The 20,411-nt window shown below is 45.3% G+C and overlaps 1 protein-coding gene across 5 annotated transcripts in view; it reads right to left on the bottom strand.

Annotated features, from left to right (window-relative positions):
* Positions 1–801: 801 nt before the first annotated feature.
* The window catches only part of LOC144806533 (uncharacterized), a 97,595-nt gene continuing 77,985 nt past the window's right edge, over positions 802–20,411 (bottom strand). For all 5 annotated transcript variants that reach the window (XM_078672874.1, XM_078672873.1, XM_078672876.1 and 2 more), the window contains one exon: positions 802–5,487. In XM_078672874.1, the coding sequence (XP_078529000.1) occupies positions 3,740–4,849 (1,110 nt within the window). In that variant the 5' untranslated portion in view covers positions 4,850–5,487 and the 3' untranslated portion in view covers positions 802–3,739. The remainder of the gene's footprint in view (positions 5,488–20,411) is intronic.

The following is a 20,411-nucleotide window of genomic DNA, read 5'->3' on the forward strand; positions in this document are numbered from 1 at the left end:
GGGAAATACTCATCAGGTGGTTCATCTTCAATGTATTCATGAAACAACCATGTGCATGCATCTGCAGGTGGGAATTTAACCCAAGAACAGAATACCTCTGTTCTGTAAGCTTCCTGTGCCTCAACCAGCAAGGTAACATCTCCATTTGTTGCCGGAAGGCCATGTTGTAACAATTTCATAGTAACTGCCTGTCTGCAATTTTCTGTAATATTTAGTCCAACTATCTGTTCTTCAATGTTTTCATCCTGTTCAGTCATTGTCACAGCATTAGTATTTAACTGATATTTTATAGAGATTGTTGTTTCACAATGCGGGAACTTTAAATCCTCCAAGCTTGATTTAACCTACAGCCAATACATAGGGTATACCTACTCCGCTGAGACGGATATGTTTCCCTTTCCACTAGGGGCGAATCCGGTTAAAATGTAAGTAGGGATCTCTGAGAAAGATCGACAGAACTACTCAGATTTGACCATTAAATAAGAGCCTAACTGATGTACGTGGTGCCATTTTGTGTTGTTCCTACCAATCTGTAGGACCCGCGCATTGTTTGGGAAACATGAACTAAGAGTAAGTTGTCAAGACTGATTCCGGACACCCCCGCAGGACATGTTTGACTATAGACCAGCTAGCTCACAGTGCCACAGTAAGCCTCTCTTACCGTACCAGGGAGCGAATGGTTTCTGGTAACCACTGAACATGACAACCCTGACTCTTCAGGGATCGTGGAAAGAGTTCAATACCTTTCACTCAGTCACTGTTGCTTACTTGTTCTCAGAGAAACATACAGAGAATACACAGTTTGACATTTTCAATAATATTTATTGAACCAACGTTATTTTTGCATAAAATGTGTACTGCAATGATTATGACAGAAGTAGATAAACGTGATTACAAGAAACAAAAGAGTAAATAGTAGATATAGTTCTACCATGGTGCTAAACAATTGTATATATACAGGCATATAAATAGGCAGTAAACTAGCATACTCCTACTATGTGAACACTACTCTAAGTGTACCTAAAGTGTGTGTAGGTCTAGAGCCAAGAATTCCCCCCAAGGGATGATCCAACCCATTACCTGATGGGATAAGGTGACGGACCCCATGGGGGCGTGGCTAGGTGCCGAACATGGCAGTCGTACTGTAGCGGAGCTCCCAGCCGGGACTTGAGTCATCCTGATATCCCCGTTGACCCTGGGAGTCTCCCTGCTGCAGAAGCTCTCCGCCAGCTTGCGAAATCCACTGGGGTCTCCTACCTGCAACGACAGGGCTGCAAATCCCCGGGAGGGCTGAGATCTGCATTTTTGGACGTTGTCGGCGCTCCTCGCCCCTGCGTCATCAGAGGAGAGGGCCGCTGGGGGCCGGCGCCTGGGAGCCAGCTGCCATCACTGCCTGCCGTGAAGGCGACCGAGGACATGCGCCCGGCCCCACATTGCCACAGTAGGGGGTGCGGATCGGCATTGGAATGGGGGCCCCGGAGGCAGAGGGCCCCAGCTTCCATACGAGGGCCTTCTGAATTGCGGAGTGCCGACTGCCCTGCTTGCGAGCCTGGCTCGAGAGGTTGGAGCGGCGTGGGGTGCCTTGCTGTGCGGCCTCTGCATCTGCCTTCTGTGAGGGTGCTGTGCCCTGGGCCCCGACCGCTGGACGGCCGGGTGTGTGGCAGCCACGCTGCTTGTTGGCTGCGTCACTGGGAGTGGCTGCTGTGTCCGCCCTGGGGCTGCTGTCGGTGCTCCCAAGGCTGCGTGGCTGGAGCCACTCTACAACGCGCTGAAAAACCCATTCGACCCTGGATGAGGGGAGGGGCCCGCCAGCTGGACATGGGCTGTAGTTGCAGTGAGCAGGCTCTATGGTCTGATGGCGGACTAGATGCACGCACAGCCGGACGGCCAGAATTGAGGACCTGTGCTGCGCTGAATGTGATCAGGGCCCTACGCTTGTCCCCCTGCATGGACGCGGACACACAGACTGGGACTGGTCACAGTGAGTACTGCTCGCGCTCTCCCTGACGTCTGCTCTTGCTCCTGGCTGGAGTACATCTCCTCGCCTGTTTGCGGCCTACAGACTGCTTCCACGCGGGCTGCCCACTTGCCCAGTGGTACATAGACTTGTTGTGTTGGGTGTGACGACTGCTGCTGACGCCTGTTGGTCCTCTCACTTCCTCTTCTCGCCATTGTCCACGTTGCCATGGGGCGCCAGCGGGGAAAGCAACTGGAGGGGCCCGGCACTGAGGATCCACATCAGGGGGCTGCAGACTAGGCCTCCCAGGCTTCCTCGATAAGCTGCGTATTTTTAGGTGAATACAAATGACCTGCTGTTCCTCCTCCTTCCATTTTGCTCTTTTTCTCCCCCTTTCTTTGTCTCTCTCGCTCTCTTTATCCCTCCCCCTCTCTATCTCCCACACATTCCTGAAACCTTCAGCTTCATAAATGTCACTGCCACTTCTGGCACTCATACGACAAATCCTTCCGAACATTTGAGGACAAGGGACAATCAGTGTGGAAGACGAATTGCTGGGAGTGCAACTGATTGTCCTACTCCATACATGCCTTTGATGTGGGATTTCACTATTTCACCACATTCTTCAAACAGTCTGCTACTTACAGTGGCTCAATTCTGGTAAAAAGAAGAGTTTGGCAAGGCACAAAATGAATAGGGAGAGTCAAGTTGGAGAGGAGCCACAGGTCACACTTTGTTATAAGGTCCGAGGCACGAGCTGATCCATTAACCAAACACAGTCTGTAAAAGATGCAGCAAATGTTTCTTAAAAACAAGGTATATGTTCTTTTATATCTAAAAACAGGTTATTTCTTGAACACCTGTGTGTCGCTTTAGTTCATTACATATACTGCAGTGGCATTTGTTAATAGTAATACATACATTTTACCAATGAAGTTTCCCATCTCCACAGCCGTGACAACATATCCACTCTGGGTGTGTTGGGTTTATAGGTTTTATCACTAATCCGACAAGTTAGCTGAAAGTACCGTTGTTAGTTCCAGTATTGTTCAGTGTTGCTTTTAGTGGTAGTGTGATCAGGTACGATAGAATGTTTTTCTTTGTATTTCTTCTTCACCAAATAAAAATCAAGAATGTTTCTTTTCTTTTCAACCACATTGTGCTAGCCTCCCACTGTGTATCCTGGTGCATCATGTCGCTTTGCTATGTGTACATTAGTGAACAATCACTGGAAACAAACGCTTCTATAATTCTGCAAATACTGTTATCTGTTTTTCTTCTTTACTGCTAGTCCGGTCTTCTATCATCTGGTATTTCATTGTCCCACATAATTAGAATTTTATCTTTTTCCGTAATTCATTCCTCTCACAATAACTGCACTGTTCTGCTCTTATCTATGTCCTCACAAGGGTTAATATTATGTTTGATGTTTTTAAGATCTCTCCGGAGTCTCTGCATCTCTAGGATTATTTCCATGTGAGTTAAATGAAGGAGTGTATTCACTAAGGGCTGTGTGGGATCGAAAATTGACAAAAGCCCTTCATACTTTCAGTGCCCTTATATGTTTTCCCCCTGTGTGTTCGCTGATGACTTTGTAGCTCTGATAATGGACTAAAGCTCTTCCCACATTCACTGCACTTGAATGGCTTTTTTTCCCCGTGTGTTTGTTGATGTCTTCGTAGGTTTGAAAACAGACTAAAGCTCTTCCAACATTCACAGCAATCATATGGTTTTTCCCGTGTGTATTCGCTGATGTGTTTGGAGGTTTGATAACTGACTAAATCACTTTGCACATTTACTGCCCTTGAATGTTTTTTCCCTTGCGTGTGTTTGAGTATGCGTTTGAAGGCGCATTAACCGACTAAAGCACTTTGCACATTTACTGCACTTGAATGGTTTTTCCCCTGTGTGTATTCGCTGATGTGTTTGCAGGTTTGATAAGTGACTAAAGCACTTTGGACATTCACTGCACTGGTATGGTTTTTCCCCTGTGTGTGTTCGCTGATGTCTTTGTAGGTTTTCTAATCGACTACAGCTCTTCCCACATTCACTGCACTGGTATGGTTTTTCCTCAGTGTGTGTTCGCTGATGTCTTCGTAAGTGATATAATCGACTAAAGCTCTTCACACATTCACTGCACTTCAATGGTTTTTCTCCTGTGTGTGTTCGATGGTGTCTTTGTAGTTCTGATAACCACCTAAAGCTCTTCACACATTCACTGCACTTGAATGGTTTTTCCCCTGTGTGTATTCGCTGATGTGTTTGGAGGCTTGATAACCCATTAAAGCTCTTCACACATTCACTGCACTTGAATGGTTTTTCTCCTGTGTGATTTCGCTGATGACTTTGTAGGTCTGATAACCTCCTAAAGCTCTTCACACATTCACTGCACTTGAATGGTTTTTCCCCTGTGTGTATTCGCTGATGTGTTTGGAGGCTTGATAACCCACTAAAGCTCTTCACACATTCACTGCACTTGAATGGTTTTTCCCCTGTGTGTATTCGCTGATGTGTTTGAAGATTTGCTAAGTGACTAAAGCACTTTGCACATTCACTGCACTTGAATGTTTTTTCCCCTGTGTGTATTTGCTGGTGTCTTAGTAGGTTTGATAGCCTATTAAAGCTCTTCACACATTCACTGCACTTGAATGGTTTTTCCCCTATGTGTATTCGCTGATGTATTTGAAGATTTGATAAGTTACTAAAGCTTTTCCTACATTCACTGCACTTGAATGGTTTTTGTCCTGTGTACGGGTGCTGATGAAGCTTGAGTAGTGATGACAAACTAAAGCTTTTGCTGCATGCGTATGATTCTTCTTTCTTGGTTAGTGTCTGCGGGTCGGGTATATATTGGTCTACATCCCATGACTGTATTTCCTGATGGGCCAACATGGCCCATCACTTTGTGGAGTATTTTGCACGTTTGTTTTCTGTTTTAACAATACATTGCAATAGCCACCAAATATTTGCCACACTATAAGGTGTCTTTGTAGGTGATTGTGCCTTTAGATTGGATTATGGCTATGCACGCAAATTGGGGCAGTCTTTTGTATTGTAGATAGAAGAAGTCCTCTTTACCCATCAGTTGTCCGGCTCCGCTCTTTTGGGCTTTTCTCTGGTTACTGTGGTCTGGCCAGAAATAGTTTACAATTCACCTAGAGCATGGAAAGATAGCTTGTCGTCATTTTAGAAAACAGAGCACTGCGATATTCACATCATACCGCTCCCATGATCAAAGCTGGTGTTAGGCACTTGTTTATATAGGAGGCGGTTTGTTATTGTTGTTGCCTTAATTTTCCTAAGATCATTTCTTCATCTCGTCGCATGGAGGTGCACAGCTCAGCCTCTTGCAATCACTGAACTGCCCTTGATGCTTGATCCGGGATCTGTCAGTTTGTGTGCAGGTTCATCTGTCGCTGACTGCGCTGATGTTTTGCTGAATACTGTAGCTCATTATTTCTGCTAATATTGAAGATTTACAGCATTAGCTTCATTATAGATGGTCATTTCATACATTCGAGGCTTGTTTTCTGTTGGATGTAAAGATATTTAACATTAATAAATTGAAACATAATGGAATGAGAATTCACAATGTTTAATTGGTTTTAAAAGACATTTCGGGGGAGATTTACCAAATTTCCACGCAATGCAGCTTGAGGCTGCACTGCGTTGCGTGACAGGGAGGGAGCAGGAGAGCACCATATTTTCAAAGATATGGCTCTATCCTTCCCTTCCCCTTGTGCCGGCACTGATTACAGCAGCCCTGCGCCATGCAAACACCTTAGCACCAGAGCGCTAGGGTGTGTGTGTGAATCCAGCATAGGTTTTGTACAGGACGGACACCCTTCCTGTACTAACTACTATGCCAGACACGAGGGAAAGCTTTTCCCATTTTGTATGCGTGTTTCACATTGCAGCAAGCATGCAAAGTCAGATAAGGAAAGAGAAATGAAAGCATTTCTCTTTCCTTGCGCCTAGTTTAAAAGGGTGCAGTTTTCTCACGCTAAAACCCAATCTACTGTATTTGGTATATTGGGTTTAGCGTGAGAAGCCTTGGGTGGTTGCACGGGAACACCCATGCACCACCCTTGGCAGGCCCCCATGGCACAAAGTAATCCGACGCAGTGCTATGCAATACTTCACATTGCTTTTACATTATTTGCTTGAAAGTAAATTAGGAAAAACTGATTTTGCACTGTTTTGTGCCACTTTTGTGACGCAAATATGGCGCAAAATCTTAGTATATCTCCCCCTTCTTCTTTACAGCCTTTGAAACTTAGCAAGGAATTTTTCATCATACACCGATATTTAACTAAAAGTTCTGTTGATCAGGTGATATCTTATTAATGTCTGAAAAGGAGGTGATTTACCAGTGTTCACAGAGTAACTTAGCACAGTAAGGGTGCTCACGGAGCACCCAAGTGCTTAGAGATATAGCTTAAGACAGACGCATATGGTCAAGATTTAATTTTAACTACAATAGATTTGAGAAAAAGCGATAGATCAGGTTGGGCTGCAACATTTCCAGTAACTCTTTACGAAGTATACAACAAAAGTAACTCCAGTCACACACTTCTTCTCGTTCCTTTGCTATTCACTTAAGATCATCTCAAATACCATCTCCTGTCTTTACCTCGCTGTTCATAAGTCACCTTTGACACTTTCAACAGCTCTCTTGGTTCAAGCATTTCTGGTTTCTTTGTACCTGGAAGACTAACATTATTGTGAGTTGAGAGGGGTTTCCTATCGCCATAACATCTGTCCATCTCCCTGAAACTAGTGCAGCCTACAGCATCCGGTTCTGGCCCTGAAAGACAACTTTAAAAAGCAAGTCTTTAGTTCTTCCTAAAGTAGATAAAGTTCTGTAAGTTGCAGCTCCTTCCGGGGCTTTTGTGTAAATCAGAGCGAGGTGTTCACTGTAAGGCCCATCCTATGCATTATAAGCGCAGATAAGGCAAACAAACGTTGATTCATATAATTTAATATTTAACAATATCAGTCATTTAGTATTTATAGAGAATCCATCACAACAAATAATTTACCTGACATATCCCCACAGCAGATGTGTGCATATTACTCTTTTTCCCCCCCTTTCCACCAATACATGGCATATGGCATGATGTTGTCCGTTTGGGGCCCTGGATGCCACTTTGTGACTGGATCGGCATTTGGAAGATCGGGAGGAGGTGTCCGTTATCCACAGGTGATGCAGCATTTCTATCTTCCCATATTTCTCATTTTCAAGTTTACTAATTTCCTGTCCTTCGCGCCCCTACTGCCCGGTGGCTGCCCACTCACTCTGTGGGGTTCATCAGAAGTCAGATAATGGCCTGATAGTCAGAAGGCCATGAATCTCACTTCTTCTACAACACTTATTGCAGACATAGGGCCTAGTTAGGAGATTGTCCAACAGATTAATGCCTCAAAACTAGGGGCGGTGGAAGATTTCCGCTCTGCCGGGGGAGCTTGCGAAGTTTTGCCCACAGGTGCGGAGTTCCAAAAACCTCCACAAAGTGATGCAGAACTGTGTTTTATTTCTCAAGCGGTTCTCCAACGGTAAGGTGGCGAACGCTTGTGAGAAAATATAATGCGCTAGACCTCCTCCTAACGAGATTGCTCATTGTGGGAGGTCGCGACCACTTGAGTGTAGAAATCTGCTATTCACGTTGATGAAGCGGCCACTCAATTAGAATGTCAATTCGAGCGGCAGAAAGCAGCAGCGCCCTCTGGCGTGACGCATAGTTCCGTTCATGCTGATATTACAATGCGGGACAAACTCCTGGCACTAAAGATCAGTGAGAGCAGCGCAACTTAACAAACTCTGCCACTTGCGGAAGTCCGCAGAGTGTGGAGTTTCGTGGAGTTCCGCAGAGTAAAACTCTGTGAACTACACCAAGGCCTATCAAAAAGTGACAGATATCCTGTCTGCCTTATTATAATTGCCACAGGATGTAATGCATTTTAATGGGGCGGGAAGGATACCTGTCACATTTGTGATGGAATAAACCATCCGCTGAAATCTAAATCAGGCCTTTGATGTACATTGTGTCCAGTATGGCTAGCTGGGCTTGAAGGATCTTGTGGTTTGTGGGTGTCTCACTGCTTTGAAGTCACCGCCAGGCAGAACGTCTGTCAGCAGTGACTTGTGCCGATCTTCCTTCCAGGCAGGACTTCTGTCAGCTGTGCCGTGTGCAGATCTTCCTTTCTATGAATAAACAAAGCAAATGCCAGTGCTGCAACAATGATATGAACAAATGCTGAATGGCAATGACTGAAACAATTGCCCTCAAGAAACCACTTTTTCCGTTTCATACAAAAGTCAAAAACTTTATTTATTTTTTAATTTCTATTTTCTTTCTTTAGAATGTATTTTTTATATAGGTCAAGAAACACAACAATTTTTTCTTTTTGTGCTTTTGAAAGCCCCTTTAGACACTCTGAAACATTCAACCTCTAAAATTTCTGAAAACCAAAACAACATCAATCATACTGTGTCAGAATCATTCACCTATTCTCTTCCTCTACACACACCTCTACTGTGCCCAATCACACTTCACTCATACACTGCCCACCCTAGTGTCCCTTATTAGAGAACAATTATTCTTTTTGGTGAGTCAAAGGAAAAATCGACGTGTTTTCACACATCTATATACACAAACAATGTATGTACAAGAACAGCAGGCCATCCTAACTATTTCCTGAATTTCATTCAAAAACCACTAAAAAAAACAAATTCTTAAACACAGATAAGCCTTAACAAGAATAGTCTACGCGTTTCGAATCACCCCTAATGTGGGGATTCTCCTCAGGACCCAAAAATTCTGAAAGACAAAAGAATGGAAACATGTCTTACTTCGCTTATTCACAATAATCACACTCAACTGCTCGACTAATCCTTAATGCAGGCTGAAAACAGAAGGAGGTCTTACTTATGTTTTGCTTGCATTCTGAGTCACAGGTGTGCAGGTCATCACCAAGTGCCGTTCTGTGGCTGTCAAAGTTAGAGAGAATATTTGGCTATTGGATTAAAGAACAACATATTTTCCATATTTTTCATACAATGCGTAGTATTTTTCATCAAGATTCCCCTAAATAACTACAATTCCCAGCATGCCTGTAATACGGCACTTTTTAAGCGCGTCACGATTTGACCGAGGGACGCGACTCCCCTAAATGTTTCCCGGTACTGAGAACCGCAAGGAGTCATCTGGATGCCCCAGCGTCTAAATTAAGGTAAGAATCATCGCACCCCAGCGATTCCACGTCGCAAGAGCGCTTTGTAAGAGGCGACTCAGTGTTCTTCCACTATTTCTAACGGTTGATTCGCAGCCCGCTAAGTTTTGAGAATCGGCGCATTTCACAGGCAATTTTGGTGCATATTGGCACTATGTTCGAAGATGTTCAAAGCATGATGCATTATGGCAGAAAGTTCAACGACGAATGTGGATTCGTTGAGGGCTGTTCCGGTAACTTTAGCCAAATACGACGCACAGCGCTATCTGTAGAAGACTAGACCGGCCTGATTAACTCAAAGGATATTATAATTTCTTTATAGACAGGGCTTCCACCCCCTCATTTTGGAAACGATATATTGAGCAAAGGATTTACACCAGAAGTTTCCAGGTACCCCAATTTTTGGTTTATTTGCTCCTATGCGGAAAATATGTTGGTCTTTAAACCGATAGCCAAATATTCTCTCTAACTTTGACAGCCACAGAACGGCACTTGGTGATGACCTGCACACCTGTGACTCCGAATGCAAGCAAAACTTAAGTAAGACATCCTTCTGTTTTCAGCCTGCATTAATGATTAGAGATTCAGTCCAACTTCCTTCTCACGAGTTTCTTTTACCAACAGACCTTGACAGAGTTTTGCCTGTATGAACGTTAAGGCAAGACGCCAATGTGTACAGAGTCGAGCAGTTGAGTGTGATTATTGTGAATAAGCGAAGTAAGACATGTTTCCATTCTTTTGTCTTTCAGAATTTTTGGGTCCTGAGGAGAATCCCCACATTAGGGGTTATTCAAAACGCATAGACTATTCTTGTTCAGGCTTATCTGTGTTTAAAAGAATTTCTTTTTTTAGTGGTTTTTGAAATACAGGAAATAGTTAAGATGGCCTGATGTTCTTGTACATACATTGATTGTGTATATAGATGTGTGAAAACACGCAGATTTTTCCTTTGACTCACCAAAAAGAATAGTTGTTCTCTAATAAGATACACTAGGGTGGGCAGTGTATGACTGAAGTGTGATTGGGTGCATGGATGGGTCTGTAGAGGAATAGAATAAAAAATACATTCTAAAGAAAGAGAATAGAAATGAAAAAACAAATAACGTTTTTGACTTTTGTATGAAACGGAAAAAGTGGTTTCTTGAGGGCAATTGTTTCAGTCATTGCTATTCAGCATTTGTTCATATCATTGTTGCAGTACTGGCATTTGCTTTGTTTATTCATGTAATGGTGCAGCCTTGATGCATTTAAGCCAAACCCTTGTTGTTGTTTCGATCTTCCTTGCTAGGCAGGGACTTCTGTCAGCTGTGCCATGATCTTCCTGCCAGGCAGGACTTCTGTCAGCTGTGCCGTGTGCAGATCTTCCTTTCTAGGCAGGGACTTCTGTCAGCTGCACCTTGTGCAGATCTTCCTTCCAGGCAGGACTTCTGTCAGCTGCGCCTTCTGCAGATCTTCCTTTCAGGCAGGACTTCTGTCAGCTGTGCCGTGTGCAGATCTTCCTCCCAGGCAGGGTCTTCTGTCAGCTGCACCTTGTGTAGATCTTCCTTCCAGGCAGGTCTTCTGTCAGCTGCGCCTTCTGCAGATCTTCCTTTCAGGCAGGACTTCTGTCAGCTGTGCTGTGTGCAGATCTTCCTTTCTAGGCAGGGACTTCTGTCAGCTGCACCTTGTGCAGATCTTCCTTCCAGGCAGGACTTCTGTCAGCTGCGCCTTCTGCAGATCTTCCTTTCAGGCAGGACTTCTGTCAGCTGCGCCTTCTGCAGATCTTCCTTTCAGGCAGGATTTCAGTCAGCTGCACCTTGTGCAGATCTTCCTTCCAGGCAGGACTTCTGTCAGCTGCGCCTTCTGCAGATCTTCCTTTCAGGCAGGACTTCTGTCAGCTGTGCCGTATGCAGATCTTCCTCCCAGGCAGGGTCTTCTGTCAGCTGCACCTTGTGCAGATCTTCCTTCCAGGCAGGGCTTCTGTCAGCTGCGCCTTCTGCAGATCTTCCTCCCAGGCAGGGTCTTCTGTCAGCTGCACCTTGTGCAGATCTTCCTCCCAGGCAGGGTCTTCTGTCAGCTGCACCTTGTGCAGATTTTCCTTCCAGGCAGGACCTCAGTCAGCTGCTCCTTGTGCAGATCTTCCTTCCAGGCGGGACTTCTGTCAGCTGCACCTTGTGCAGATCTTCCTTCCAGGCAGGACTTCTGTCAGCTGCGCCTTCTGCAGATCTTCCTTTCAGGCAGGATTTCAGTCAGCTGCGCCTTGGGCAGATCATCCTTCCAGGCAGGACTTCTGTCAGCTGTGCCTTGTGTAGATCTGCTTTCCAGGCAGGGGCTTCTTTCGTCCATGATCAGTTCAAAGGTCAGGAGAGGTGGAACTGGTCTAGGTCATCTTCTTTATTGCAGTTCTACTGGTCAAGCCACAGAGCTCGAGCTCTGAGATGAAGGAGAGTCTGGATTTTCTGAGCTCTGTAGAGCATTGAGACAGTTCTACCCCATCCAGCACATACCACAAGATTCCAAAAGTCAACACTACAAGTGCTGCTCCAAAGTTTATTTCAACCACCGTTTCTGAACAACCCGTGCAGGAAGCTTTTCAAAACTAGAGGTACCTGGGCTTTCTCTCAGTGGCGGCTGGTGACATTTGAAAGTGGTGTGGCATAAAACAATTGTTGTACTTCACTGTGACGAGCGAGCAAGACTGAACCACATACAGGGGGTGCAAATGGTAAATTTTCAAGCAAATTTAAGAGTGTAATCCCACTATTTGGACTCCTGCCTCATATTCGTCATTCCTACTGACGCACTGCACCAAAACACGGACAGACCACACCTACCCTACATTAAGATTAGGCCTTCCGCTACTACCACACACTACAAAGAGACAGATCCCACATACTACGTCACAACAAGTGATACCCGTAGAGTCCATGTTCAATGGCTTCCAGCATGCATAGACAAGCATGGGGGCAAATTCAAAGACAGAGCCGTATCGAACAGAAGAAAATATTTTTAAAACATGATTTTTTTAAAATGAGACCTGCCAGTTCCCATTCACTCAGCTTTTAGATGAGCCTCGGTGTGAGAAAACAAAATCCTAGCCAATGAATGAAAAGTTTTTCTGATGAATTGGTGTTATTCCCGACGTCATTGCGGGGCAGTTACAAAGACACGATTTATATTTCACAGACCAAAGTTGAATACATCGACAACTCCCTGGTATACAGAGGAGCTTAGGATGGAAAAAGCCAAATGCAGGCGATTAGAAAGAACCTGGCGGGCAAGCAAGGCTCAGGTAAATAAACTACTGTACAGACAGTCTCTGGCCAGATATCATCTGAACCTGAAAGCAGCGAGACGCACTTTCATTATCAAATAGATAGAACAAGCCAGTAACTCCTCGAAAACCCTGTTCAGTATAGTAAAAGACTTTTCATCCCCTAAAGCCTGTCACCAATCTCCACCCGAATCTCAGGACCTATGCAACTCCCTGGCAACCTATTTCCAGGATAAGATATCCAGAATCTACGATAACGTCCCTCAGATAACCCCCTCAGCCTCCAAAATTCTGTCAAATCTTGAGGACAGGGGAAGGGTAATAAACAGCTCCTTGGAGAGCTTTGAACTAACCACCATTGAAGAGGTCTTAAAAGGCCTCTCAAATGCAAAATCTGGGTCACCGAAGGACTTGTGCCCTCCAAAAATCATGGCTCTCTTAGCTACGAGCTGTACTCCTGCAATCTGTGATATCTTTAACAGCTCTATAACAACTGGTATCATTCCCCGTGCATGGAAAGAGGCGTCTGTTCACCCTATGTTAAAGAAGCCCACAGCAGACCCCTCAATCCTTAGCAACTACCGGCCTATTTCCCTGTTGCCACTCTTGGGAAAATTGCTGGAAAGCATCATCAACAGACAGCTAAGTTCCTATTTGAAACTAAATGAAATCTTGGACCCATCCCAATCGGGGTTTCGACCGGGTTTCAGCACGGAAATCGCCATACTGGCAGTGACAGATTCCTTCAGACAGACAATAGATGCAGGGGGCTCGTCGATACTGATTCTCTTAGATCTCTCCGCTGCTTTTGATACCATCTCTCATATAAAGATAGCGGAGAGATTATCCTATTGTGGTGTCGGGGGGACAGCCCTGAAGTGGTTACAGCATGTTCTGTCGGAGAGAACCCAAACTGTCAGTCTAGGCCCCTATTCCTCATCTAAAATGTCTCTGGAGAAAGGTGTCCTGCAGGGCTCCTGCCTAAACCCTACCCTTTTTGTAATATATACATGGCCCCCCTGGCGAGGATAGTGGAGCAGTTGGGCTTCGAGATCATCTCATATGCAGATTACACGCAGCTTATGTTCAACATCGGAAAAAATCCTGAGCAAGAAAAAATCCGTTTTGCCACTGGTATGAAGGCTATCTCTGACTGGATGACTGGAAACTGCCTTCAACTAAATCCAGACAAAAACAGAGATCATGCTGATGGGGACAGCCTCGGACATCTGGTCAGATGAATGGCGTCCCATCCAACTTGGCTCAGCTCCTACCCCCAAACTGTCAGTGAAAAACTTGGGTATAAAAGTAGATCAACAGCTATCCATGAAGGACCACATTGCAGCCACGACCAGCGCATGCTATTATAGCATACGACTCTTGCGAAAAACTCTTCCATTCATACCTACCCTGCATCGAAGGACACTAGTGCAGGCGATGGTAACTAGCCGCCTGGATTACGGCAATGCTCTGCTGGCAGAAGTAGGGCAAACACACCTGGCTAAACTCCAAGTGGTCCAAAACACAGCAGCTAGAATGATCCTAAACCGCCCTGCTGGCACCCCTTCGATTCCGTTGCTCAGAGAATTACACTGGCTATCGGGGAAAAAACTATCTGTTTTGAAAATCTGCTGCCTAACCTTCAATGCCTTGAATAACAGAGGTCCCCTCTACTTCAAAAGAAAACTCTTCAAATACTGCCCCTCTAGGAGACTTAGATCCAGCTTGCGGGGTCTTCTTCAGGTTCCCTGAATTCGCCTTACTCAGACTGGCAGAAGAGCCTTCTCATTTCTTGCTCCAAAATATTGGAACCAGCTCCCCCAAACTCTACGAGAAATCCCTAGTTACGGTATTTTCAGAAAATAACTGAAAGCCTTTTTGTTTTAACCCACTTTCCATCCCCTCCGTGCTCCCTTCACAGAATCATATTCTTCTAGTCAGCGCCGAGATGCCCCAGGGTGAGTTGAGCGCTCTATAAACGAATTAACATAAAATAACAAAGAAGTTAATAATTAATGAAGTAAGAACTGATTAAACAATTACAGACAAAGGTCGTTTCTGGTTTGGTAACACCTGTCACAATGCAGCCCCGATTTAAAAAAATTAACTCTTCACCGTTTGTACAACACAATAGCAGATGAAAATGATGTTTAATAAAACAAACACTTATGATTCTTATGTACGTACGCAGCCGGCGGTGTGATTCTTAAGCACGCAGCCAGCTCCGATACATGTCTGTTGAAAGAAGTGCGAATGCCAAGAGTAATGTGGTAGCTACGTTAAAAAAAAAACAGTCTTGAACTGACCCATCTCTTTGAACGATATGGGAAGTGAAAAACACTCGTATTCATGACTAACCTTCACGATTCCCACTGCTTTCGTACATTCCCTGCTGCTACTACACCAGGAAAAAGCCAAGATAAAAGTAGCCCAAACCCATGGTTATGTGCTCCGGTTCGGGAAGCCCCACAGAGGTCTTCTGGTGCCTCTGCAGCCTCTGTGAATGAGAGTCTAGCCACACAGCGTGTTAACAGGAAAAGAATAACAAAGTTCACATTCGTAAAGATTAAGGACTGAGCCACACATAACAGGCAGTGAGAGGGTGAGATGCCTCCTGCTTGTCTGGCATCTGGTCGACGACACTGCAGGGAAGACAATCCCTGGTGCACAGAGAGGTCCCTGGCAGAGTGGACTGGAGGACGGGTCATTTTGATCGCATTCCCAAGCAGGGGAGGCTATTAAGATATTATCAACATAAAACACGGCAGCATCTTTAAAACGGCAGATAATATGGAGAGAGATGCCGATTTCCAAGCAGGAACACAAGCAGCTTGGAGGGAATCAGAAAACAGGCAGAGGTTCTTGCAGGCCAGGACAGGCACTTCAGCGCTAAACCCTCTTATGACTCCTGAAAAGCCTGTCATCAGAATGGAATAGCGTTTGCAGGACACAACAGATCAGTAAATATGCACATGCTATGTATATTGTATTCAAGTTTGATTTGTTTTGCTCGGTTTTACAGTGCAGAGACTGTAGGATTTAGGATGCTAACGGTAATCCACAGTTCAGACCTTAGTAAAGAACTTTCTAAAAGTGCGGTTCTCGAACACAGGATTTAAAAAACACCTTTCCTAAAAGATCGGTTATCAAATTCTGAGTTCAGGGATACTAGAATTTTATGTCCTACCTCCCTCCTATGGGAAGATAGGCTGGTAGCCACGGTAGCCAGCCTCCCCCATGATAGCCTATGGAGCAAGATAGCCTTTCGATAGTGAACAACAAAGATGGCGGTCATTCACTACCAGAGCATGCCACTTGCACATACACATGCTCTACCTTCCACATACACTGCACCCTGGCCAAGGGGGGTACCTTGGGCCTTCCATAGGGGTGACTAATGTGTACCGAAAGGGAAGGGTTAGACCCGGTCAGTGGGGACACCGACCGGGTTGACACGGTAGTTCGCGGACTGCACACAAACACTGCGGTGGCAGGCAGATAACTGCACTAGATGTTGATAAAACCGTATCGTCTACCCTGGGTGGGCGGCTTTATGTGCACCATGTTTGAGTCTCACAGACTATCTTTATTAACCAATACTCAACTTGGGAAAATGCCATCTTTTTATTCCGGGGTTGTTAGAACTGGGGGTCTCTAGTTGGCACAGGTTTGGTACTTGTGACAAGTAGGCACAGGTTTGGTACTTGTGACAAGTAGGGTCCCTTGCTTCTAGTCAGGGCAAGGAGGAAACCCTCTGAGATAACCCCTGCTCACCCCCTCGGTAGCTTGGCACGAGCAGTCAAGGCTATTCAGAGACAATGTGTAAAGTATTTATACCAAGACGCACAGTAATACAGTGAAAACACCACAAATGGACTCAACAACAGTTTAGAAAAATAAAGGTATTTAATCTAAACTACACAAGACCAAAACGATAAAAATCCAACATACACGGCTTAAGATTACGGTCGCAAAAAGAGTTCTTGATGTTAAAGTTGTTACAATCCACAGTTGCTTGAAAAGTTCAAGGTTGCGGCACGGTTAGCCAACAGTACCTTTGGGTACGACAAAGTTCCTTAAAGTAGAAGCTGGTGCGGTGGAAAACAAGCGATATGTTGCTCCTGAGTCAGCCCCGTTGCCGTAGCGGGCGTGTTGCGACGTGTCCAGTCTGTACGGGCAGGAAGGCCACTTGTATGGATTCCTTTGCAGAGGTTCTGTAGGAAGTCTGTTCTTTGCACAGGTACGATGCGATGACTTCGTAGGGCTGCGAGGACCTCCGGAGCTCCGATGTGCGATCGAACGGTGATCTCTCTCTCACAGCTCTCAATGTGATGGCTCTGCGACAATATTCGCAGCGACGTGATGCGGCCCACAAGTGAGCGACGTGATACCTTTACGATAGTAGAAAGTTTCTCAAATCTTAGTTTCCCGCTTCCCAACATGGGTACACTTCCAGAGGCACCCAACGTGGGCCACGCACTACGGGAAGGACAGAGCTCTCTCATTGGAGCTCAGGGAAGCAGGGGGTGAAGTCCTTTTGGTCCTGGGACTTCGAAACAGCGAGCCAGCTCTTCTCAGGCCCTTGGAGATTCCTTCGAGTAGGGGACACAGTCACCAAGCAAAGTCCTTCCCCTCTCCTTGGCAGTAAAGCGACAGCAGGGCAATCCGGCGTAGTAACAGCGGGACAATCTTCCTTCTTCCGTCTTCAGCTTTCTCCTCGGCAGAAGTTCCTTCTCGATTCCAGGACGATCTAATTTCCTGTAGTCCAGGATCCTGTACTTATATCCCTAAAAGTCTTTGATCCCTTTGTGCAAGAGGGCCCGGAGCCCGGTCCGAACCAGTTCTAGGTGTTTCTTGAGCACTTTGTTTTCCTGGCTTCTCCTTTCCTTTCAGAGTGAGGGGCAGGGTCGTCAGCCGCCCAGCAGGAGGTGGAGCCAGCATTGTGGGAGGCAGGCACAGCCCTATTCAGGCCCAGGTGCGATCCCCTCCCACCACTCAAGATGCAGATACAGTCATTCAGACTAGGGCTGACTCAGCCAGCCTCCTGGGGCATCCCCGGCCCAGCTCACTCTCAAACCAGACAGTCAATCCACAAACCAGGCCAAGGCACACAGAAAGGTCTGTGAAATAACGAGGCAGGCGCTGGTAACAGGAAGGCGAGGAACACGTTTATTGCTCCAGAGGAGAATACATCACATCAGACACCGGGGCTATCGTCAGGAGGTGCTCTAACTGCATCTCTGTGGCCTGGCCTTTTATACTATTTTCTATCATTTATTACATGGTCAAACATTCCTGATATCAGTTTATTGCATATTCAAACATCCTTGGTATCCCCGCCTTAAGCTAGTTCCCACACAAACCTAGCAGCAATCGACCCCCACCCAGATGTAACAGATGATCGCTATCTAGCAACTGGACATTCCGACAGTATCTAAAAGCATGTGGGATCGGTCAGATCTAAGGGTTTGGGTTATTGATTAAGTCAGGCTCCTTTGTTGGTGAAGCAAGCCCTGCCATGTGTAGGCAATAAACAATGTCCACAGGGGTCGGTTAGTGCCTGGGACCGGACTGAGTGGCCAGGTGCAGGGAAGGGGGTTATAAAAGGGGGCTTGCCTGTGCATGGAGGATGAAAGGACAAGTGGGTTTGGCGCGGGAAGTAACTCCGGAGCATTGTCATGCTGACAAGGTTTTACAACCCTAGTACGTGTGTTTAGGCTTAGTCAGAGCGCAGGGGATGATGGCATATTCAGGGTGACACACAGGTGACCAGCAGTGTACGAAATGGCCGCGGTATCTAAAATGGTTGCCGTTTACGCGCTCGCAGAGGCCTACGTTACGCAAGATGGCGGGGGCAATGTTCACATTATTATTTCATTTTTAACAGTCACCACTTTGAACATTCCTAGCCAGCTTATCAGTTCACATTTATGTCCATAATGTCCTGTATCTCTCTATCATACATTTCTTTCATATTTTTGAATCGAGTGTCCAAAGTCTTTAGGCATAAAGAGTTCAAGCAGAGCGAACACAAGGTCGGTATGCATTGTATCCCCAAACAGCAACTACATACTACAAAAAATGGGACCAAGAGAAACATTGACATTTTCCAACCCCAGTCCTTCAAGATGTCTTATAGCTAAACATGTAGTTGGGCAGATTATTGTAGTTTTTGGTGGCATACATGTTGTACAGGCAGGTATACAGACAGTAGGAGAAGAAGATCGTTATCAGTACAAACAGCATTGTCAATAACTTATGCAGTGAGGGCAACAAACTGGGAGATGGTTCATACAAAAAGGGATTGGCTGTACCACAGTTTAAACTTGGTGATGAGCACAATTCTTAGATGAGGCGGTAAATTCTTTGTAACACAAAAATCAGTTTATCATACTTGTTGTTTCGAATGATCGGGACCATTGCATATATTTTTGAAAACTGCACTGTGGGGGGCAGGGGGGACAAAACTAATAAGCATATTCATGATGGCAATTGGCGTTGTATAATCCTTGTGATACATAGTTTACTTTTTCTTCCATATGGCATGACATTCCTATGCTATCATTAATACAAGGACACTACGAATGCGAGTGATGTAGAATTTCACAGAAAAACTTTTTCTTGTCCATTTGGGGCACAACTAATACATGGTGATTGGGAGAGAATTTTAATCTAATATAATCAATGAGCTCTTCTTTCCAGTGTCTTTTTACAGCGAGCCATCACTGGTAGGCTCCCAATGTTCATCTTAGCGATGGCGCTGTTGAGCACCGGCGATGGAGCTATGCGTCCAGCTCGGATCCAGATTCCACGTTGCAGGGCAGGGTCGTTCTTTCTCAGAGGTCACAATCCCTCTTCCCTGTTTAATACCTAATCTATCGCTGGTACCTTAGACAGGGTACCCGCACTCTATTCTTTATCCGTGAAGTCCATCCCTACTAACCCTATCCTATCTTTGTCCATTGTTCCTGCATCAATTTGATAAAAACCCCATGTGAAAAAAGGGGGGTTTGGGAGAGCCAGAAGAAGAGAGGGTGGAGTGGGGGTCAGACTGGAGATGGACCAAGGGGGACAGAGATTCCGCACAAGTGAGCCCACCAATTGGGCCCACTGGGTCGAGACTTCAGGCACAAGTAGACCAACAGGCTGGGGGCTTCTGAATAGCCCTTCTTTCTTTCTTTCTTTCTTGTCGGTGTTAGTGCCTCGTCCAGATTCTTGGCTCTGTGGCTCCGCCTTGGTTGTAGTCATAGGTGTTCCACTCCTTCCAGTCAGGCTGTGCATCGCGTCCGACCTCTCTATTCCAATGACTGGAGGGCATTCTTGAATCTAGCATTGAGTATAAAACTAATTTTTAGAGAACTGGCAGGAGAAGATGTTACACAATTTAGTTTTCTCTCCCAAGCAGCTGAGGAAATGCGTATCATTCACTATAAAGGAAGATAATGCGGATACTCCGAGTCTCTTTGTGTATATTTATTTTATTCCTAACTTTTACTGTTGTGCAGGTCTACGAACACCTATGGGAATTATAATCGTACATATTATCCTTTGTGTCCTATTTCTTTCACAAATGTGGTTGTGGCGGGAAATCTCAAATAATTAATCATATGGTCTGTCAAATTCAAACTAACTTTTCCAGGAAAAAACGTTGTTACAAAACAAATTCCTGCAGGGTTGCGTTTTCTTCAAGATTTGTTAACCACAATAAAAGGTGTGATGCGTTATTATCATGGGCCTACAGGTACCCTTCCTAGTATTGTGCACCATAATAGTACACAAGCTGAGCGTTGTCCCATCCTGTCAATGTTTCTTACTTTTAACAAAAGGACATTTCACAAAATTGGGAGAAGGACTACTATTTTACTTCGGGCGATGAGTGCGCTCCTTAGCAGAGAGTTACAGAACAGTCAGTAAGAACATACATAAAATGGCGATTTTTAAATTTGGTAGCTTGCCTGCTAATCACAT

The sequence above is a fragment of the Lissotriton helveticus genome, assembly GCF_964261635.1.
Source record: "Lissotriton helveticus chromosome 1_1 unlocalized genomic scaffold, aLisHel1.1 SUPER_1_unloc_80, whole genome shotgun sequence".
In the NCBI taxonomy this organism is placed as follows: Eukaryota; Metazoa; Chordata; class Amphibia; order Caudata; family Salamandridae; genus Lissotriton; species Lissotriton helveticus.